The sequence below is a fragment of the Gracilinanus agilis genome, chromosome 1 (assembly GCF_016433145.1).
Source record: "Gracilinanus agilis isolate LMUSP501 chromosome 1, AgileGrace, whole genome shotgun sequence".
In the NCBI taxonomy this organism is placed as follows: domain Eukaryota; kingdom Metazoa; phylum Chordata; class Mammalia; order Didelphimorphia; family Didelphidae; genus Gracilinanus; species Gracilinanus agilis.
The window spans coordinates 346285072-346306452 of NC_058130.1; the positions used below are offsets into that span (position 1 = coordinate 346285072).

At 36.7% G+C, this 21381-nt stretch overlaps 2 protein-coding genes across 2 annotated transcripts in view; both read right to left on the reverse strand.

The window, feature by feature from the left end:
• Positions 1-11744, reverse strand: part of CCNB1 (cyclin B1) — a 40527-nt gene extending 28783 nt beyond the window's left edge. The window contains exon 1 of the mRNA XM_044680958.1: positions 11628-11744. Coding sequence (XP_044536893.1) covers positions 11628-11744 — 117 coding nt within the window. The remainder of the gene's footprint in view (positions 1-11627) is intronic.
• A 5551-nt stretch (positions 11745-17295) lies between these two features.
• Positions 17296-21381, reverse strand: part of SLC30A5 (solute carrier family 30 member 5) — a 56801-nt gene continuing 52715 nt past the window's right edge. Inside the window, exon 16 of the mRNA XM_044657712.1 lies at positions 17296-17993. Coding sequence (XP_044513647.1) covers positions 17823-17993 — 171 coding nt within the window. The 3' untranslated portion in view covers positions 17296-17822. The remainder of the gene's footprint in view (positions 17994-21381) is intronic.

Sequence of the window (21381 nt, forward strand, 5' to 3'; positions counted from 1 at the left end):
TGGCTGAACAAACTGTGGTATATGCGGGTGATGGAATACTATTGTGCGAAAAGGAATAATAAACTGGAGGAGTTCCAGGCGAACTGGAGAGACCTCCAGGAACTGATGCAGAGCGAAAGGAGCAGATCCAGAAGAACATTGTACACAGAGACTGATATACTGTGGTAAAATTGAATGTAATGGACCTCTGTACCAGCAGCAATACAATGACCCAGGACAATTCTGAGGGATTTATGGTAAAGATGCTACCCACATTCAGAGGAAGGACTGCAGGAGAGGAAACATATAAGAAAAACAACTGCTTGAATGCAAGGGTCGGGGTGGACATGATTGAGGGTGTGGACTTGAAACTACCACACCAATGCAACTACCAACAATTTGGAAATTGGTCTTGATCAAGGACACATGACAAAACTAGTGGAAATGCGCATCGGCCATGGGTGGGGGTTGTGCGGGGGTGGGGGTGGGGGTGAAGGGGATAGGAGGAGCATGAATCAGGTAACCATGTTAAAAATGTATATTAATAAATGTTAAAAAAAACAAAAACAAAAACAAAACAAAACAAAAAAAAACCAAGCAAGAGTTAGAAAAAAGTACAAAATATAAAATAAACAATTTCGATTATATTAAATTATAAAGGTTTTGCACAAACAAAAACAATGCAACCAAAATCAGAAGGGAAACAACAAACTGGGAAAAAAATCTTTATAACAAAAAATTCTGACAGAGGTCTAATTACTCAAATATACAAGGAACTAAATTAATTGTATAAAAAAAATCAAGCTTAATAAGTATTGATTGACTTCCCTTCTCAGTTCCTCAAAGTAACTCACTATACTAAGGATAGAAATTAGAAGCCATTGGAAGAGGAATCTAGACTTCCTCATACTGATGAAATCACAGGCCCCTATTTTTAATTGAAATAGTTACAATGACTACAACATGTCCTACTCACCGACAGAAAAGAAGTCTTTAATAATATTTTATTTTTTCCCAATTACATATAAAAACAATTTTTTAACATTTGTTTTATAAAATTTTGATTTCCAAGTTCTCTTCCTCCTTCCCTCTCTTCCTCTCCCAACTCCCAGAGATGGTAAGCAACTTATAGATTATACATGTGGAATTATGCAAAACATATTTACATATTAGTCATGTTGTGGAAGAAGACACATATTAAAAAAAAACACCTCAAAGGAAATGAAGTGAAAGAAATCTGCTTCAATCTGTATTCAGACTCCATTAGTTCTTTCTCTGGAGGTGGACAGCATTAGAAGTAAAGCTGTTAAAAACAATAGATTGGATTTTTTCTTGTGGAGGCATTTTCTCCTGGTATGGGGCCTCTACCTATAGTTTAGGACTTCCTTTCCTCCAGGCTTTAAGTAATAAGTCACACCCTGGTTTAATTTGCATTAATTTAGCCAAGCCACTTTTGTACTTAACTGAATTTATCCTTCCATTTATTTGTTAGCATTAATATTTAATGTTTCTTCCCTAATTTACAGGCAGAGGAGGCCAGGTTCTAATATATACCCATCTGGTATTATTCAATTAATTCTCAGGTTGCTTAAATATATAAATATGTACATACACACATAGCAGCTTGGCATAGTAGCTACTGGGCTGTATCTGGAGTAAGAAAAGTGACTTCAAATTTTGCCTTTGCCACATTCTTGTGACCAAAAGCAAAGACAACTTCCCAGCCTCAAGCAGCTTTCATAATTTAAGATTTTTAAAATTTCTTTTTAACTTTCATTTTTAAAAATGTGAGTTCCAAATTTTCTCTCTCTCCCTGTTTCCCACTCATTTCATTGAGAAGACAAAAAAATATATCAATTATATATGTAAAGTCAGGCAAAGCATTTTGATATTAGTTATGTGCAAAAAAAAAAAGCAAGAAACATGAAGTTAATCAGATCTCCTTCTGAAGATGGATTTTCATCATGGGTCCTTTGGAATTGTCTTAGATCATTGTATTGATTAGAGTAGCCTTTCACATTTGCATGGAGTATAATATTGCTCTTTCTGTATACAATGGCCTGGTTCTGCTCACTTCACTTTTCATTAGCTCATCCTTGGTTTTTCTGAATCCATCCCCCTCAATATATCTTAGAGCACAATAGTATTCCATCACAAGCATAAACCACAACTTGTCCAGCTATTCTTTTTTTTTTTTTTAATTTTTTTTTTTTTTTAAATTTTAAACCCTTAACTTTTGTGTATTGACTTATAGGTGGAAGATTGGTAAGGGTAGACAATGGGGGTCAAGTAACTTGCCCAGGGTCACACAGCTGGGAAGTGTCTGAGGCCGGATTTGAACCCAAGACCTCCTGTCTCTAGGCCTGGCTCTCAATCCACTGAGCTACCCAGCTGCCCCCTTGTCCAGCTATTCTTTATGAAGATCTCTTAAAACCATGCAGAAGCAAGGGCAGCTAGGAAGCTCAGTGGATTGAGAGACAGGTCTAGAGAGGGAAGATCCTGGGTTCAAATATGACCTTAGACACTATTTAACTCTGTGATTTTAACCCCCATTGCCTAGCCCTTATCACTCTACTGTCTTGAAATGAATACACAGTATCAATTCTAAGATGGAAGGTAAGGATCTATTAAAACCAAAACTATGCAGAAGGGTTTCAATCTGCCTTGGTTGGGGAAGTTCCCACGTTCTTTAAATATTAATGGATGTGCACACAGGTATATAAGTTCTTTTTTAGAGGAAGATCATGTATTAGAACAGGAACCCTTACTAACTGATAAAGGTAAACTCACAAAACCCCTTCCTTATAACCTCTCTTTGTAGTAGGTAGGCAGTGCAACCCTAATCCTATTAACCTTGCTTTCAGATATGGAAACAGGTTGGGAAACAGTGACTTGCCCATGGTCTTATAGTTGTTCATTCAGTGAGGGAGCTGGGGTTTTGGATTTAAGTCTTGGGAATAAAAATCCTGTGATCTTTGCATGGAACCTTTTTTGGTGGGGAGTGAAGGGGGTCAGAAGCCAGTGATCTGTCATGCAAAGTGAAGTGAACAGAATCAAGAGAACTCTGCACACAATAACAACAATAGTGTTAGAAAATTCAAGACTCCAAATTAGAGATTAGGGCTAGATTAGGGCTAGATAATCATATGCATAGGGATATCAGTTTAGTCCTTGAAAATTGATGAGATCTTCAAGTAAAATAATATAGAGGGAGAAGAGATGAAGGTGTAGGATAGAACCTTGGTTGGGGCCACTCATGGTAGCAGGCAAGCTCAGGGAGAAGCCAGGCACACAGCTACTAAGTGGCCTGCTTGTCTGAGCCCAGGACCAGATTGGCCTGGCCAGCCTAGACACTGCACCTTAGAAAAATAAACCCAGCTGAAATACCTGTTCATTATAGACACGATTCCTTATGAGGAACCAACTCAATAGAGTAGCAGCAGCATTTATGCTCCACAGGGAACTCCATGAGGGCTCTTCAGAAGAAAGGACACCAAAGCCCAGCAGATTTTGTGTTCTTATACATCTTGGCCATGAGTATGTCCTATACACGTGCCTCACTACAATTGTGTTTTAGGTTTAGGCTCACTCTTCTCCCTTTCCTGGATTTTGGTTTTATTTGTGGGTGCCTATGCCTCCAGTGCTGGGGGACATATTTTGTAACTCTTGCTCTTGTAAAGGTATCAGAGTAAATGTCTTTGCTAAAGAACTAGTTTATTACCTGTCTGATAAGAGAAAGCACAATTATTGTGGCTCAGAAGCTAATGTCAGGGTAGCCAACCACACGATTAGCCTTATGAATAGTGAAAGTAGTAATAGCCATCCCTCTGGGACCCAACCTGCCAGTGCCAGTGTGAGCAGGAGGAATGAGCCCACAGTGGAGTGTTACCTATCCAAACACACAAAAAAAGAGCATATTTCAATAGAAAAAGAAGAGAATGGACGGCTAAATGGCTCAGTGAATACAGAGAGCCAAGCCTGGAGATGGGAGGTCCTGAGTTCCAGTCGGACCTCATATATTTCCAAGCTGTGTTATCCTGGGAAAAGTTACTTGACCCCAATTGCCTAGCCCTTACAACTATTCTGTCTTGGAATTACTACTTAGTATTGGTTTTAAGACAGAAGATAAGGGTATGAAAAAAAAAAGAAAAAGGAAAAGATTAAGTGTGAAAACATGAATCTATTATGCACAGCTTGTTTTTTTTAAGTATGTAATAAATTCATTGTTACTTTTAAATTTTTTTTGTTTGAAAAAAATGTTTTCCTTCTTTTCTTCCGGAGGAGCTGGTGTAAGTTACTGACAAACCCAAGGAGACCCAAAGACTCTTTAACATTTTGAGAAATTGCTGCAGATTCCAGTGGTCACTGTATTTGTTAATTTCTTGCAAGTTGAAGGGACAAGTGGAAGTTTAAAGAAAAAAATCAGTTTTTGCTCTTTAAAAATAGGAATTTAAGTTGCAAGTGTCTTTTTAAGCCTTTGAAGTGCCTCTGATTCTATGTAACTTGTTGCAGGCTGGTGTTAATGTGTATATATAACAGTAAAAAAAAAAAAAAAAAAGGGAGTTGGTATTTTATAAGCACAGACAATTCTAATAGTAACTTTTGTAGTCTTAATGTAATTTGGAAACATAAACACTACTGAAAAAGTCATGTAGCCTAAAACTACCACAAAACTTTTTGCTGTTTACTACATTTTACTGTTATCTTCTCTGCATGAGAAAAAAAAGTACTTGAATGATTTCTTTTTTTGGTAACTCTATAGGTAGCTCCTCTGTCATCTAAATCCTCTTTTCCAAATTAGAAAAAAAAATGAACTATTCTTGTTTTAAGCATAGTCAAGTAAAAAATGTTGACACATTTGTTTTATTTTAAAATGCATATGTACGAAATATTTTTGACAGCCTTTTTGTGGTGGCAAAGAATTGGAAACTGAGGGAGTATCCATCACTTGAGGAACAGTTGAATAAGTTGTAGTTTATGGTTATAATGGAATACTATTGTAACATAAGGAACAACGAACAAGAGGTGTTTAGAAAAACCTGGAAGGACTTATATGAACTGATGCAAAATGAAGTAAGTACAACCAGAATAACAATGTATATAGTAACAGAAATAGTGTGCCGTGATCAACTGTGAAGGCTTAAACCAGTGATTCGCAAAGTGGGCGCCACCGCCCCCTGGAGGGTGCTACAGCGATCCAGGGAGACGGTGATGGCCACAGGTGCATTTATCTTTCCTATTGCTATTAACATTAAAAAAAATTAATTTCCAGGGGGCTAAGTAATATTTTTTCTGGAAAGGGGGCGGTAAGCCAAAAAAGTTTGGGAACCACTGGCCTAAACCATTATTAGCAAAACAGGTCTGATGAAAATGGTATTCACAGCCAAAGAAGGAATTGTTGGAGTCTGAGCACAGATGAAAGCATTTCATCTTTCACTATCATGAGATTTCTATTGTGTGTATAGCATGTAACTTCTATCAGTGCAAGAGCAATACAGAAATATGGATCACATGAAAGTATAGATATAACCTGTTCATCACCTTGAGGAAGGAGGAAAGGGAGGAAGGGAGAAAACTTGATTCTAAAATGCCAAAAAAAATCCCATACAATTGTCAAAAATTATTTCTACATGTAACTCAAAAAAAAAATTTTTTTAAAGTATATCTAATTCTGCACATAGAGACCATCATCTCTTTTTCTTCTTCAGGAGAAGCTAGTTTCATCAACAATGTTTAGAGTGTTTGGTCACTGCATTGATCAGAATTCTTAAGCCTTTTAGAGTTTTATGTTCATATGTGTAAGAGTTTAAAGGGAGCAAATCAAGGATTCAATCAAGCACACATCTGGGATTTGGAGCTGAAGCCAGCCTCATGGAATCTTGCAGCAAAGACAGCCTATAGATTTTGAGATCCACAATGTAAAGCCTGGAAACAGGGTGTACTTGAAAATTTTTGATAGAAAGTCACCACTTGAGGTAAAATAGACTGGTCACATCAGGTCTATTAGCTTCGACTGTGATAAAGGTTCATGACAGAGATTTGTGGTATCACGCAAGCCACGTAAAGAAAGAGAAATATGGGGACAGCTGGGTAGCTCAGTGGATTGAGAGCTGGGCCTAGAGATGGGAGGTCCTGGGTTCAAATCAAGTCTCAGACACTTTCCAGCTGTGTGACCCTGGGCAAGTCACTTGACCCCCATTGCCCACCCTTACCACTCTTCCACCTAGGAGCTAATACACAGAAGTTAAGGGTTTAAAAAAAAACACCATACTCGTAATAAAGACTCGCTCCTTTAAAAAAAAAAAAAAGAAAGAGAAATATGACCAAGAACATCCAAATCAAGCAGAAAATGATCAATGAACTCAGAATCAAGAAATAAACACACACACACACATGTATATATATATATATAACATACACACACAATCAAAGGATTAACACCACTGACAAAACATTGCAAGCCACATTGTTCCAGTATCCAGACCAGAGACCATTTGGCTGGCAAGTTGGTGGACAACTGACAAAATGTGACAGGGATATAGAGAAGGGGACAAGAATCAAGAGAAGAACAGGAAGCCAGAAAAGTCACCAAGGAAAAGATGCAAGGAAATAGGACTTGAAATACAATGGGAAAGATCATGAACTTTGCAAAGAGAAGGACAAGGAACGGGATGAGTGCGGCGGTAGCAAAAAAACACATCAATACCACACAATAGGGAAGATTGCATCCACATTACATAAAACTCATCAAGTAAGAGAATCTACAGTCTACTCAAGAAGCTAGACAACGGGAAATGAAGAAAAGGTAAGTATGTGCATCCACACTACACAAAAAGGACACGAAACCCAACACAAACTGATAACTAGCCAACACTGTGCATAAATAAGCAAGTGTCAGAAAGACTGGATTGTAAATATGTAAATAGCAACTCAGGAAGGGCTTAGCCAAGTATGAAGCTGAAAAGCTTTGTATCTGGTTAATACTGGAATGCAGATTGCAAGAAGGATGTACATAGTTACTGTAATATAGTTGGAAAAACTATAGAGTCGGCTGTAAATACTTCCAAACCATGTAAATACTAAACATACTAATAGAAGTAGAGATAATTAAGAAAATAGTCATTAGGGACAGAGGCAGTCAGTTAGGGAAGTTTAAAAAAAAAAAAAAGCAAGAATCAAGGAAAGAATAAGAACATAGTGTTAAGAATAGTTTAAAAAACAATAGTAATGTTAATCCACTAACCCATACCATGATACAAGATAGCATTGTATGAAACCTTAAATAAGTAAAACATAGGTAAAGTAGTAATTAAAGATAAGGAAGACCACTGATTGTTATTGCATTAGAAATAGAGAGAATAGACAAAATAGAAGTTAAAGATAGTGTTCAGTTAGTTTACACATAAAAATAAGTAAGACATTGGTAAGAATAGGATTTGTTATGCTGCAAAAAAAACTAAGACATTGTATTCATGGGAAAAATTTCAAAATTTCATTGATTGTTGCAAAATTATTTCACTCTTTAGAAATATGTATTGGAACCTTTCCCTTCCTTTACCCACTTTCCTATTCCACCTTAGAAAAGAATAGAAAGGATAGCATTAAAATAAGATGAGGTAAGTGTAGGATTTTTTATTTTCCAGGTGGGGCAGGGGGAGGAGAAAGTAAGAACAGAAAGGGAATAGATAAACAGAGTAGATGGAACATGCATGGACCCTCTAATGGAAGGTCCACAAGACAAAAGCAGGGGAATTTGTAAGAGTTGGAAGGGAGCAAATCAAGGATTCAATCAAGCACACATCTCTGGGATTTGGAGCTGAAGTTGGCCTCATGGAATCTTGAAGAGGTTCTGTATGGGAGGGGCCACTGAAGGAGGGAGTTTGGTGAAGATTCTGAAGATTCTCAACTGCCAACTGCCAATTATGAGAGAGGACATTCAAGCTCTTTTCTGGAGGCTTGGGTGGTGAAGGGTAGCAGGGAGGATCTGGGAGGAAACAATTCTTCTGAACCTAAAATTCCCTGGCATCTTTGGAGACTACAACAGCTAAACTCATTCTACAGATCTTCAGTACCAACAAAGAGAAATCTGTGATCATTGTGCTTCAGTTTGGCCATAGTGCCTGGACTCCAGAGGGAGTGGTCACTTTGGGACTTTTCTGGGTCCAACTTGTACCTTTCCTTTCTGTTATTCCCTTGTTTGTTAGCTAGTGATAAAGTTAGGAGATAGTGAAAGAGAGAAAATCAGTTTCTGGGACCAAGCTACAGAAGAAGCCAGAGCTGATTTCTTTTTCTTTTATTTTATCTTTTTAAAACCCTTTCCTTCCATCTTGGAGTCAATACTGTGTATTGGCTCCAAGGCAGAAGAGTGGTAAGGGCTACGCAATGGGGGTCAAGTGACTTCCTCAGGGTCACACAGCTAGGAAGTGTCTGAGGCCAAATTTGAACCCAGTACTTCCCATCTCTAGACCTGGCTCTCAATCCACTGAGCTACCCAGCTGCCCCCCAGAGCTGATTTCTTGAAGGGGAATTCTTAGTTGTTAGAGTAGTTTCCCTTTTGCCCTCTTAATTTTGAGGGGGTATAAACCAGTGGTCTCCAAAATGGAGGACACACAATAGAGATTGTGCAAGATGATGCACTGAAATACAAAAAGACAATGTTAAAACTGAGAACAACACAGTTCAACATTCTTGCAGCAGCAGCTCTTTCCCTGCTTTCTGTGCCATCAACCACTGAAGACATCAAATAGGTGATAATTTCTTGCTCCTATATTTCCTTTCCCACCAAAGCAGCAGTAGCACACACATACCTTTGTCCTCTGGTCTGGTCTTCATGAATCATTTAATCTGCTTTTTGCCAGGATCCTAGGCTTCATTAGGGAGATAAGTAGATCTGACCTGATCTCCAGAGATCATATGTTCCCCTTTCTGACTTCCAGGAAGGAAAATATTTGCTAGCCAAATTTCAACAAAAACTTTTGTCTAATTGGTATATGGTACTGAAAAATGAGTATCATAATTTAGTAAGTGAAGCAAATTGTAAGCTTCTTCCATTTGCATTTATGTATCTCTGTGAGGTATGTTTTCCACTCTGTGCTGAGATATTAAAACCAAGTATTAACAAATGTACATTGAACTTAAAATAAAAATGTTAAACTATAATAAAAAAAATGAAGCATATTCAATCACATTTCTCTCTCCAAAAATATTAGTGTTTTTAGGGGGTGCTGAAGTTTTTTGTATTGTTCCTAAATTTAAAAATACTGCTTTTGATCTCTCATACTTTTAAATAATGTACATAATATATTAGTAGAATATAACTTGTAAATATGCCCAATCAAAAATGCTTGATGACTGTTGAAAAAAAATAAAAGTATGGTTGGTAAAAGTATTAATGGGTATTAATAGGTTGGTGATACAGAGATCGAATGATGTTAAATGATTTACTAGATTCTTAATAGTCCTTTGGCCAGTAACTTAAATCCTATTGATCTGGATAAGGATTTCAGGAAGAGACCATTAAGTTAACAACAACAAGGGTTTATTAATTAACTGAGTTAGGTAAGGGAAGGGATTGGGATGAACTAACTAGGACAGATCTGGATTCCCTCCCACCAAGGTTCAACAGGTTTTCTATACTGATCTCTCTAAATTACCCAGCTGCCTAACTCTGTCCTATCCAGTATTTCCACTTTGATATTTTAAAAGTAAGGGAAAGCTGGAAGGTAAAACAGGTTCACTGGGTTGGTTGGGAGATCTTATGTCTGTTGTCCTTCAAGGGTCTGTCAGGAATCCAGTAGGATCACAGCAATTAATCCAAAGGAGAGGGAGTAAGGCTCCTGACCACAATATCCAACAGTGTGTTTCACCAAACTCAACCTCTTCCTGGCCAGTGAAGTCTTGATAGATGATACACAGAGACAGGATACCCAGAGAGAATAGCTAGTACCTCCAAGATGAAAGTCTAGGGACCAACTGCCAATGCAGCCAGTCACTGACCAGAGTTCTGGAATCTTTACTCTTTGCCTTTTGCCTGTCACCTCCACTTTCCCTAATTTTACTACAACACTGCCAATAGAGATTAAATGCCATAGGGATTCAGTGAAAGATTCTAATTAGCCACCCCAGGGTAGTCAAGAAATTCTTGATCAATGAATGAGCATGTATGAAAAGATCATCTAGGACACAGATGTTCAAGGGACTCTAGAATACTCTTTCAGGAGGACTTTGAGACCAAAATGATTTTCATAATGCTAAATAATCTGTAATATGATAAATATAGATATAATCCATATTAATAAAAATTCTTTGAGGACACCTTGAACAATTTTTAAAAGTGAAAAGGGGTACTAAAACCTGAAAATCTTAGGCCTGCTTTTCTAAAACAAACCTTTTATTTTAGAAATGAGAAAACTAAGGTTCAGAGAGGTTGACTTGTCCAAGGTCACATAGCAGAGCATAATTTGAATCCAGGTCCTCTGGCTATGAAATCAATGCTCATTCCACTGTTCCATACATGAAAAGTTGGTGAACTTGTAAATGGGGACAAATGAAAGAAAGCCTTGATTGAATGTCTGGCCCTTAGTAACCTAACCCTGTACTCTTCTAATAGTGACACTGGCCTCTTGGCTGTTCCACAAATAAGACACTCCATCTTATAGCTCTGGGCATTTTCTCTAGTTGCCCCCTATGTCCAGAAGGCTTTCCCTTACCTCCACATTTTGGCTTCCCTAAAGTTCCAACTAAAATCCCATCTTCCACAGGAAGCCTTTCCTAATCCCTTTTCTTAATTTTAGAGCAGTAACGGGAAACCTTTTGAGCCTGGTGTGTCAAAATTCGCTAAAAAAACTGAGCATAACTCAGGTGGCATGTCCCTTTGAGAAAAAACCATAATTTCACAATATTTGTAGTTTAAATAACAAAAATGTATAATTGTAATATGTAACAAACTAAAATAGGTAAATTAATATAGGTAGAATTGTCATCTATAGTGCAGTGTCTACACTACACTACAGCAAATGTTTCCGCCTCGGCATGTGGCCCCATACTTCTCTGAATGTGACAATGTCATCGAAAATGGCTACGAGTCAGTGCTGACATATGTGTCATAGGTTTGTCACCACCATTCTAGGGCCTTCCCTCTATTATTTCCTATTTATCCTGTGTGTTTCTTGTTTGCTGACTTCCCATTAGACTGTGCAATCCTTCAAGGCAGGGACTATTTTTTGCCTGCATTTTTTGTATCCCTAGCACTTTGCATAGGACTTAGCATTCAACAGGTACTTAACACATGTTTAATTCCTTCATCAGGGACCTTTGAGTAACCTATACTCTGGGCCCCATTCACCTTAATTAGTACATTGGCTAGAATCTGCTCTAATTGGAGTGTGGCAAATATAATATCTTTTCTATATGAATAGAGGAGGGACCTAACAGAGAAAAATCTTCACTTTTATAGAGGGGGGGAGCAGAGAAGAGAGTAAGCATGGAGTGATGATAGAGAAGGAAATGTAACTGCCATTCTTTTAAGCACTTTTGGTCAGATTTTCACTCTTGGGTAGCAAAAGAAATGATGATGAGAAAGCAGGTAGATTATTTAAACTTTTTATAGACTTTCCTTTGCTCATGCTTAACATTTATTATTGACCAACATATGGATGGTATTTGTTGCCCTGTGCTTTCTCCCAGTGATTTTTGGGTAGATCACAGAAGATGGGATCAGTGTAATGAGACAGGGAGGGGGGTGGTGTGATGGGGGTGCGAGTCATGATCATAAGTCTCTTGTGTATTTTTCCTATTTTCAACCAAAGTTGCAAAAACAGTCAAGGAAATGTTTATCTCAAGAGAATGATTTTCAGTTTGTTGATGAATCTAGAACTTTTAATTTGTTCTTTTTCTAATATTTTAGTTGTACACTCAATTCATCGATCCACTTTCTCTATTTTATTGACATAAGTATTTAGAGATAAATTTCCCTTCAAGTACTGCTTTGGTGGCATCCCATAAATTTTGGTATATGGCCTTCTCATTGTCATTTAATTCATTGTTTTTCTACCACTTCACCCTTTGCAAAAGATTTTAAATATATCAGCTATAATTACTTTCAGGGTGGTCTTTTTGCAAATACTCATCTTAAGTACCTCAATACAAGAGGATTACATAAATGCCCCATGATCTGTTTCTTGTTGTCTTTGGACACATGAGAGAACCAACTCTGCCAGCTTCTACTTTTTGCTTACTGATACATTAAAAAACTGCCTAAATTATCTAAAGGAATTGCAGTTTGGATTAGCTGACAGACTATTTACAGGGACAAAAAAAGGACTGAAACAACCCAAGAAACTTCAGGTGTATAATCTAGTTTCCTATGTCATCTTGTTGAATTTTCTTTAAATTACACAATTCATTATATACTAAGAAAGTGATAAAAATGACCAATTAACTACTTTAGCAGGATAAAGAATAAACCTAAATAAATCAGCAGCATTTTGATATACTACTAAAGTCTAATAGCAAGAGACAGAGAGAGAAATCCTATTTAAAATATCAGTATATAATATATTTGGGGATTTACCTGTGAAGACAAATTGAGGAACTATATGAACACAATTACAAAACATTTCCCACACAAATACAGTCAGATCTAAACAACTGGAAAATTATTAAATAACAGTTCTACCAAAATTAATTTACCTATTCAGTTCCATACCAATCAATCAAATAATTATGTCACAAAACTAGAAAAAATTACTTAAAATGTCATCTAGAAGAACAAAAACTCATAAATATCAAGGGAATTAATGAAAAAAATATGAAAGAAGGTGACCGTACTATATCAAATCTAAAATGGCAACCTTTAAAACAATCTGGTACTGGCTAAGAAACAATAGTAATGTACTAATGGAATAGATTAGATACTGAACACACTGTAATAAATGACCACAGTAACCTAGTGTTTGATATCCTCAAAGACCCAAGCTTTTGGGAGAAGAACTTAGTATTCAACAAAAACTGCTTGGGAAAACTAGAAAACAGTAAGGCAGAAGCTAGGTATAAACCAACATCTCACACAATATACCATGATGAAATCAAAATGGATACATAATTTTAGAATAAATGTATCTTAAAAAAGCAATAAAATTAGGGTAGCATGGAATAATTTACCAGTCAGACAATAATAATAATGATAAGTGAAGAATTTAAGAACAAACAAGACATAGAGGACATTATGAGATGTAAAATGGAAGACTCTGATTACATAAAATTAAAGTTTTTGCACAAACAAAACCAAATGCAACTAAGATTAGAAGGGAAACAACAAATAGGAAAAAAATTTTTATAGCAAAAGTCCCTGACAAAGGCCTAACTTCTCAAATATTCTGAGAACTGAGTCAAATTTATATGATACTGTTAGAAGGATATTTAGACTAGCTTAGGAAGATTTGAGTGACAGGGACAGCTGCAGAATTCCATGTGTGTGACACAGAGAGAAGGAAGACAGTTGAACTCCTGGAGGGAGGGAGACCTGCTTTTTCTCCTGTGTGTGGAGCCTGATTACCAGAGGACATCAAAATCAAGACCTGGTTTTCTGGAGATTGGTCAAGCAGTGGTGAGACATTTCAGTGGTGGGCACTGAATATCAATAATCCTGACTCCATCTCTAAGCTTGGATTTACTGGCAGTTACCCTGGACATCTTTGAAGATCTGCTGAATCCACCTACTGAAGGTCTGTGAACACACGTGAGAGCCCAAACTACAGCTGGACCTGTTACAGCAGTTGTTGGCTTAGCAGTAGTGTATATATATCCTCTCAGACCTTTGGGAGGGACCCCTTAGTATTTTCAAGGTAGAAAACCTGATCCCTTCTATTACCTGTCCCCAAAATATTATTAAACCCTTTTAATACCACTCTCCTTTGTTACTCCTCCTTTCCCAAACCTGGCACCTCATTAACATTAAGGACCCACTGTCACTGACCCAGTTATTTCCCTGGTGGTTTCCCTCTCTACTCTACTTTCCCCATTCCTAACCTTACCCAAACCACCTAGGAGTTATTTACCCACTGGATTTTTTTACTGAACCCACATTTATTTATCCACAAATTACATTATGAATCATTCTCCAACTGATTAAAGTTAAATGATGTGAACAGATGAAGAAATTAAAATGATCTATAGCCATTTGAAAAAAAGGTCCATATAACTATTGATTAGAGAAATGCAAATTAAAATAATTCTGAGGGACCATCCACATCTAGGTAAATACGACAAAAAAAGATTTAATGATAAATGTTGGAAGGGATATGGTAAAACTGGGATACTAATAATACACTGTTGGTGCAACTATGAACACAACGATTCTGTAAAAAATTTGGAACCATTTTGAAAGGGCCATAAAACTGCATACCCTGCAACTCAGAAGTATCATTTTTAGGTTTGTATTTGAAAAATAGCAAAGAAAGGGGAAAAGGACCTACTTATACAAAAATATTTATAGCAGTTCCTTTTCTGTGGTGGCAAAACTACAATATTTATAATGTAATATTTAACTGAGCCTGACCCCATTATTTTTTTTTTAAACCCTTGTACTTCGGTGTATTGTCTCATAGGTGGAAGAGTGGTAAGGGTGGGCAATGGGGGTCAAGTGACTTGCCCAGGGTCACACAGCTGGGAAGTGGCTGAGGCCGGGTTTGAACCTGACCCATTATTTTTTAAAAGTGTAAAATTCTTCCTACTGTCAAAAAGGTTAATAGTGTGAATTAAAGTGAAAATATGGACTCAAAATACATACAAAAGGGAGGATACAAGAAATATCAAAAGACTCAAACTAAGTGAAAAACTTCTCACATATTAACATTATCCAGATGATGAGATAATACAAAACAAATTATGTATGGGGAGAAGAAAATATTCCCTGAACTAAATAAAATAAACTATTTTTTATGAAAATTCTTTGGTAAGAAAAAAAAATCCTCAAAGGAGTGGAATGATAGCTAGTAAAAATATTTTTACAAAAAAATCCTTCTGTTTTCATGTAATTATCTTTTACTCTATCCATTAATAATTTGCAGAGCCTTCTAAGACAAACAACATAAAAGAAAAATGAAAAAATTAAACAGTTAGCCAAGGAGGTAGATAGTTGAAAATAAGTTATTTAACTATGAGTATGTCTTATGAAGCATTTCCCCCTAATTAGTATAGATTGATTACTTAGAGCTAACGGGTTAAGCTTTCCTTTAAATTTCCATGTCTAAGAGATGAAAGGAAAGAATAGGATATGGAGTTCTATGACCTGAATCTCAGCACTGCTCTTCAGGGCCCTAGGTAAACCACTAACTTCTCTGGACCTCAGTTCCCTCCTCTCTTGGAGGGACTTGGGGTAGATGATTTGTAAGGTTTAAAATGTTCCTGAAAGAAAAGTTATCTGAGTCATCAAAGTGAATTGAGAATAGTGAAGAGCAAGGAAATTCTTTTGGTTTTCTGTACAAAATTATAGGCATATAGATAGCACAGTTGATAAAGAAGTGGGCCTGGAGTCAGGAAGACCAGAGTTCAAATTCAGCCTCAGACACTTTCTAGTGGTATATCCTTGATCAAGTCACATAACCTGTATTTGCCTTAATCCTTTAGAGAAGGAAAAGGCAAACCAATCCATTATCTTTGCCAAGAAAATTTCATTGATAGCATTGACTTACTATGGTCCATGGGCTCCTGAAGGTTTGGGTATGAATGAACAACAATCTTTCCTTTATTCTATCTTCCTTCTAATTTCCATCCTTTTCCTTCTTCTTGTCCTCTTTTTAAGGGCAGTAAAAAAAGATATAAGGGGGGCAGAAAGACCCAGAGTAGATAGTGGTAGATCCACTTAGGGATCCTTCTGAATACCCAGCCAGGATCTCTGGGTATTCTAGCCTCCAGTTAGTAAGAATGAAGCAGCATCACTTTCTCTCATCTGGTTAGTTGTGCAAATGCCTTGGAGACAATTTATATATAAAACCAGTATCTCTTATTATAAGAGGGGATACACACTGAGGATCAGAACGAGGGATCCCTAACTCTAAGGGATCTAGCTATTCACTCAACAACTCTTTATATCCCTCGCAAGAGGGAGCCTTTGGATTTTCCAGCTAACTTACCAGCTCCCTATTTCTATCTAGGTGTTCCCCAAAAGCTGACTAAGCTACCTATCTATGACCCTCAGTAGTTAGTTTTAGTTCAGAAGCTATCTCCAAAACCTATTATGATTTCTCTCAAACAGCTAAGTCCACCCCAGGGGGTCTGACCCCTGAGGTAAACCTCAAAGCTGATCTGACAGAATTTTTTGGAGATAAAACCCTTCTGGAAAGCACAGCAAGCATGATCAGATCCTTTTCTAGCTATTCCCAGTTAAACAGAGTACCTCCAAAGAAACCTCAAAGGGATTTCTCCTTCTCCATAGTCAGGTTGAGGTAGCTAAGCTCCAACATGCTGCCTTTCCTCCACCCTTCTGGACAGGAAGAGCACAAAGCCTCCTCCAGGAAGTCCCTGACTCTACCAGCTGTCCCTTCCAAACTGTTCCTCCTCTGCCTTCTGCTGGCTAAAATCCTTTCCCTTGAATTCCTAGTATATGTCTTAAAGACAGCCTGCTACTTCTCTTAAATCTTATCTTATCTATTCTTTTCCCATTACAACAGCTAGGCAGTTCAGTGGATAGAGTGCTAGGCCTCACATCAGGAAGACCTGAGTTCAAATAGAGCCCCAGACATTTACTAGCTGCATGATCCAGGGCAAGTCACTCAGCCCTAATTTACCTCAGTTCCTCATCTAAAAAATGAGCTGGAAAGGTAAATCACTGCAGTATCTTTGCCAAGAAAACCCCAAATAGGGCCAGGAAGAGTCAGATATGACTGAAACAACAAAATAAAATTATCTGATCATCCAATAAACATATTTGTCTGCTACACTAAGTACTGCTTACCCATTGAGAAGAAACCAAGAAATGGAATATTCTACTGTGGAGGAGGATCAATGGATAACACAAAAATATCAATGCCAGTTTTAGATCTTAATAAAGCATTGTTTTACAAATATTGCTAAAAGTAAGACTATATTATATATTGATATATAATATATTATATGTCGATTTCTTTGTTTTTCAGTTTCTTAAGTAACTGGGTCTTAAAAAATCCTATTATTTCCTAATTCTCATTTCTTGTGCTGAATTAGGGGCTAACAAATATCTCTTAAGTCAGGTAATTCGGATATTAGTTTAAAATGGCAACACAAAATTCGCTGAGCAGAAAAAAAACATATTTAGAAAGAAGTATCATGAACAGAAAATTCATAAATATAGAACTTTAATTCCTATTTTGTTTTGCTTAGACTTTGAAAAAAAAAAGTGTCACAGTTCAAACTTTCATTTGGATCCTTGTAATAATTGTGTAAATACATATTTACAAAAGGAAAATATGACAGAAAAATAAGCACAATGAAGCAATTTCAGTCTTCTTACTATGTCACATCAATTCTATTTTTCTTAATTGAACACGAAAAATTTGTTTGTACATCTCCAAGACTATATGCCACGTTGTGCTGACACACATAGTAAGATTCTTTTTTAATAAACACAAAGAATAGTAATTCAAATTGTCATTATTTTCACATATACAAGCAATGTTTCACATATACAATCAGTCCATTTCAAAAATTCCTTTAGAAAAACATCTTGATCCAATAGGACTGAGTTTTAAAAAATTCAAGTACAGTCCACTGTTTCTGTACATTTATGTGCATTTCCCCTCAAAATTACCGATTGTGAGTCATTTAATATTCATCATTCATGGCCAACAAGCAAATCATATTTCATGTCACATGATGTAAGTGCCATCTTTGTAGTACTTCATGGATTCCATCTGTTTTGTCATAGCCAGGACATCATGAAATCCTGTGCTTAGCCCAGACATGTGTTGAAAGTAAGCTTCTTTTTCCACCTGGACTGTCAAATTGTTCACTCCAGCATCTTTAAGCACTCCTGTTACCTGATCACAAATACAAGAAATTGTATATGTTTTAAATGAGATGACACAATAGGATATATTAGTGTTGTGTCCTGGTTATCTTTCTAGCGAGATAACAATATAGATAGGTAGGTTATATTTAGAAAATTGGTGAACTGAAACAAAGTAAATTAAGTAGAAAGAAAACAATATATAAAATGACTACAAAAATGTAAATGGAAAATAAACACACTAAAACTGAAATTATGACTAAGTTTGGCCTCAAAGAAGGGATATAAAAATTTTCCAGCACCCCAGAGTTTTGGGGACAAACTGATTAGTTTTATGGAGCTTCTTCCCTTCCCTTTCTTTTTTATTCTTACAAAAGAGAGCTTTTTGGGAGGCAGTAGGGATAAACATACATTAGAAAATGTAGGTGATGTAAAACCAAAATATATCAATATAATTATTTAAAAAAGAAAAGGTGATAATACTAGAACTAGATATCTTCTTTATCACAGAAGAAGAGGTACTAAGACTACTTGACCTACTTTGAGCCCTTAAAACCATCCTTCCTCCACTTTTACAGGACAATGCTCCAACCATTTCCTACTCTGCATATACATTCTCTTCTCTGCTAGCTCCTTCCTACTTATCTGCAAATGTGCTCACTTTTGTAGGAGTCCAGGCATGTATGAACCTTGGTTATATTTTAGGGGTACTCAAAAATCACATTTATGAGCTACATGCTCATTTTTACCAAGCTAAGTTCTATGCCCTTAGTTTAGTACTTAACCTAGTCTAACTGCAACCCAGCCCTGAGGCTATACACTCTGGAAGACTGACCTGGAAATCTCAGACTCCTAGAACAATCAATTTACATCTGTATCTAACAAACTCATATGCCTTAGGCCATATGTACTCTTGATTTTGGGCCTTAGCTACATTTATTGTTTTAGGATTAGGCAGTTTGTATCTTGTGATGATTACCTAACTTGTCAGACCACCTTTGTTCCTTTCCCCCTTCCTTTTTGTAACCCCAATGAACATGAGTAGGCTCTATTCCACCCAAGTTCTTGACCATCAGAGCTCAATTCCAGCTAGAGCCAACTGGCTGTAAAGTCTACTCTTCCCATGACCCTTCTACCCCAACTGGCTACTATCTCACCTCTCCCTTTTGTTTTGGTAAAACTCTTGAAAAGGGTAGTTTCCATCAAAGGCCTCTACTTCCTCCCCCCTCTAATGAAATGACCCTCTATAGAGTTACAGCTCTTTTTTAGTGCTTATTTTCTTGGAATTCTCTAACCAGTGGCTATTGGCCACTGGTGAGCAGCAACTACTTCTGGAGTTTCTCTTCCCTTGGACTTCAAGATTCCATACACTTCTTATTTTTCTCATACCTCTATATACTTTAAGACAGATGTTACCTTAAATTTTCTCCTTGGCCTTCTTTTTTCTCAACAATCTCTCCCTTAGGGATTTCATTTATTCCCATAGTTTCAGCTATCACCTCTATGCTGATATATCTCAAATCAGTAATTCTGGCTCCAGACTCTCATCACTACTTCTCTGTTCCTTAGAACATTACCAATTGAGTGTTTTACAAACATAAAAAAAATCAGCATTTAAAAGAAATTTGATCTTTTCTCTAAAATCTTACTCCTTTTGATTACTATTTTTTAAAGTGACACCACCATTCATACAGTGATCCATGATCATAGTATCATAGAGGTGGAAGGGATGTTAGAGGTCATGTAGTCTAACCGTTTCATTTTAGACATGAGGAAAGTGAGGCCTAGGGAGGTTAAAAGACTTGAACAAGATAATAAGGCCACAAGTAGTAAGCATCAGAGATGGGACTTGAACCCGGTCCACTGACTCTGGAACCAGTGCTTTCTGTTGTACGTTGATGCCTCCTAAACTTCCTAAAAGGCCTTTCTCACTTCACTTTCTCCATCATCAAATCTATTCTTCATATTTATACCATTAAAAGGCCAATTTTCTTATGTACTGACTAGTCTGGTAACACTTCTGCTGAAAACCCTTCAATGGCTTTCAGCTGAGTGAAGTTCAAACCCTGGGCAACAAAGACTTTCACTACTCCCTTCATGAACTTTACATGCCATCTTAACTGGAAATCTTGTTGTTCCCAGTAGATGCCCTACTTTCCTGTCTTTGCTCCCATTTCTGCCTTCTATTTGTGACTTCCTCAGCTAAGCTCTTAGGAAAGCAGAGAAAGTATCTTGTCTAAACGCTGCCTTCTCTAGTGCCCAGCACTATGTCTGCTACATACCCAAGTGCTTACAGAGTATTTGTTGTAATGAATAGAAAAAACAATTTTGTTTAAAATGTGACTCGTTAGAATATTAATTCAAGAAAATCATATAGGTGCACGCATATGGAGAAATCCTGATGACACTTTTTAAAGAGGAGGAGATTCTGTTATTAACCTCTAATGGTGCAAACCTGGAACAGGCATAAAAAGCAAGACCCATGGCCTGGTTCATTTTGTACACATAGCCCTTTTATATTGTATACTACCATTACACAAGCTCATAAAAAATTTAGCATTCTGTCACTGTCATGCCTTATTTATCTAATATCACTGATGTGAACTCCCTTGATAACTGAAATTTTGTCCCTTTAAATGTTAACTTTCAAAATGTTTTAATATTTAATGAAAAACTCTGAAATACAATATAGCTTTGAATCTACTGAATATAAAACTTAAACTTGTCTTGACAACAATGTTAATGTTATGAACATCAACTGACTAGGAAGTGAAGTCCTTATCTCTATGCTAAATGGACTTCAGAATGTTGGTCTTAGTTCTCATGCCTACATTATTAGTCAATTCCATTCACTTTTACTCAATTAAAATGTCAGGGAACTAGAACTGTTTTAATTACATGTAGAAATGGACTTCCATAAAAAGTCTCTCTTATGAAGTAAAAGGTGACTGCTTTTTAGTAACATTAAAGCCTTTTTCCATTTATTTCCAGGTTTGTAACTATTTCAAGAAAGTCAAAGCTACCAGAAGTCTGATCTATAGGTGGAATATTACTACATCCCACATATCAGCTCAGAATTTAAAGGTGTTGGAGTCCTCAAGTAAAGTCTAATTATCTTATTTTTAAAAAAGGAAAATGAAGTTCAGACATCAAATAACTTGCCTCTAAGTCAGAGAACTAGCTTGTGGCAAAGCTAGGATATAAAATTTGAGTTTCTTGATAATGGTGTTTTTTCCCTGCTATACTAATACACTGTTTTCTAATTGTTTTACATATATAATTCTCATCTTTCTAACAAGGTATTAAATTTCTTTAAAGAGGGGCTCTGCCTCTTAATTCTTTAGTCTTTTATATAATATCTATTGGTGTTGAGCCCACTGACAGAATCAAAGATAATTCTTGTATTAGTCTATTGTCTC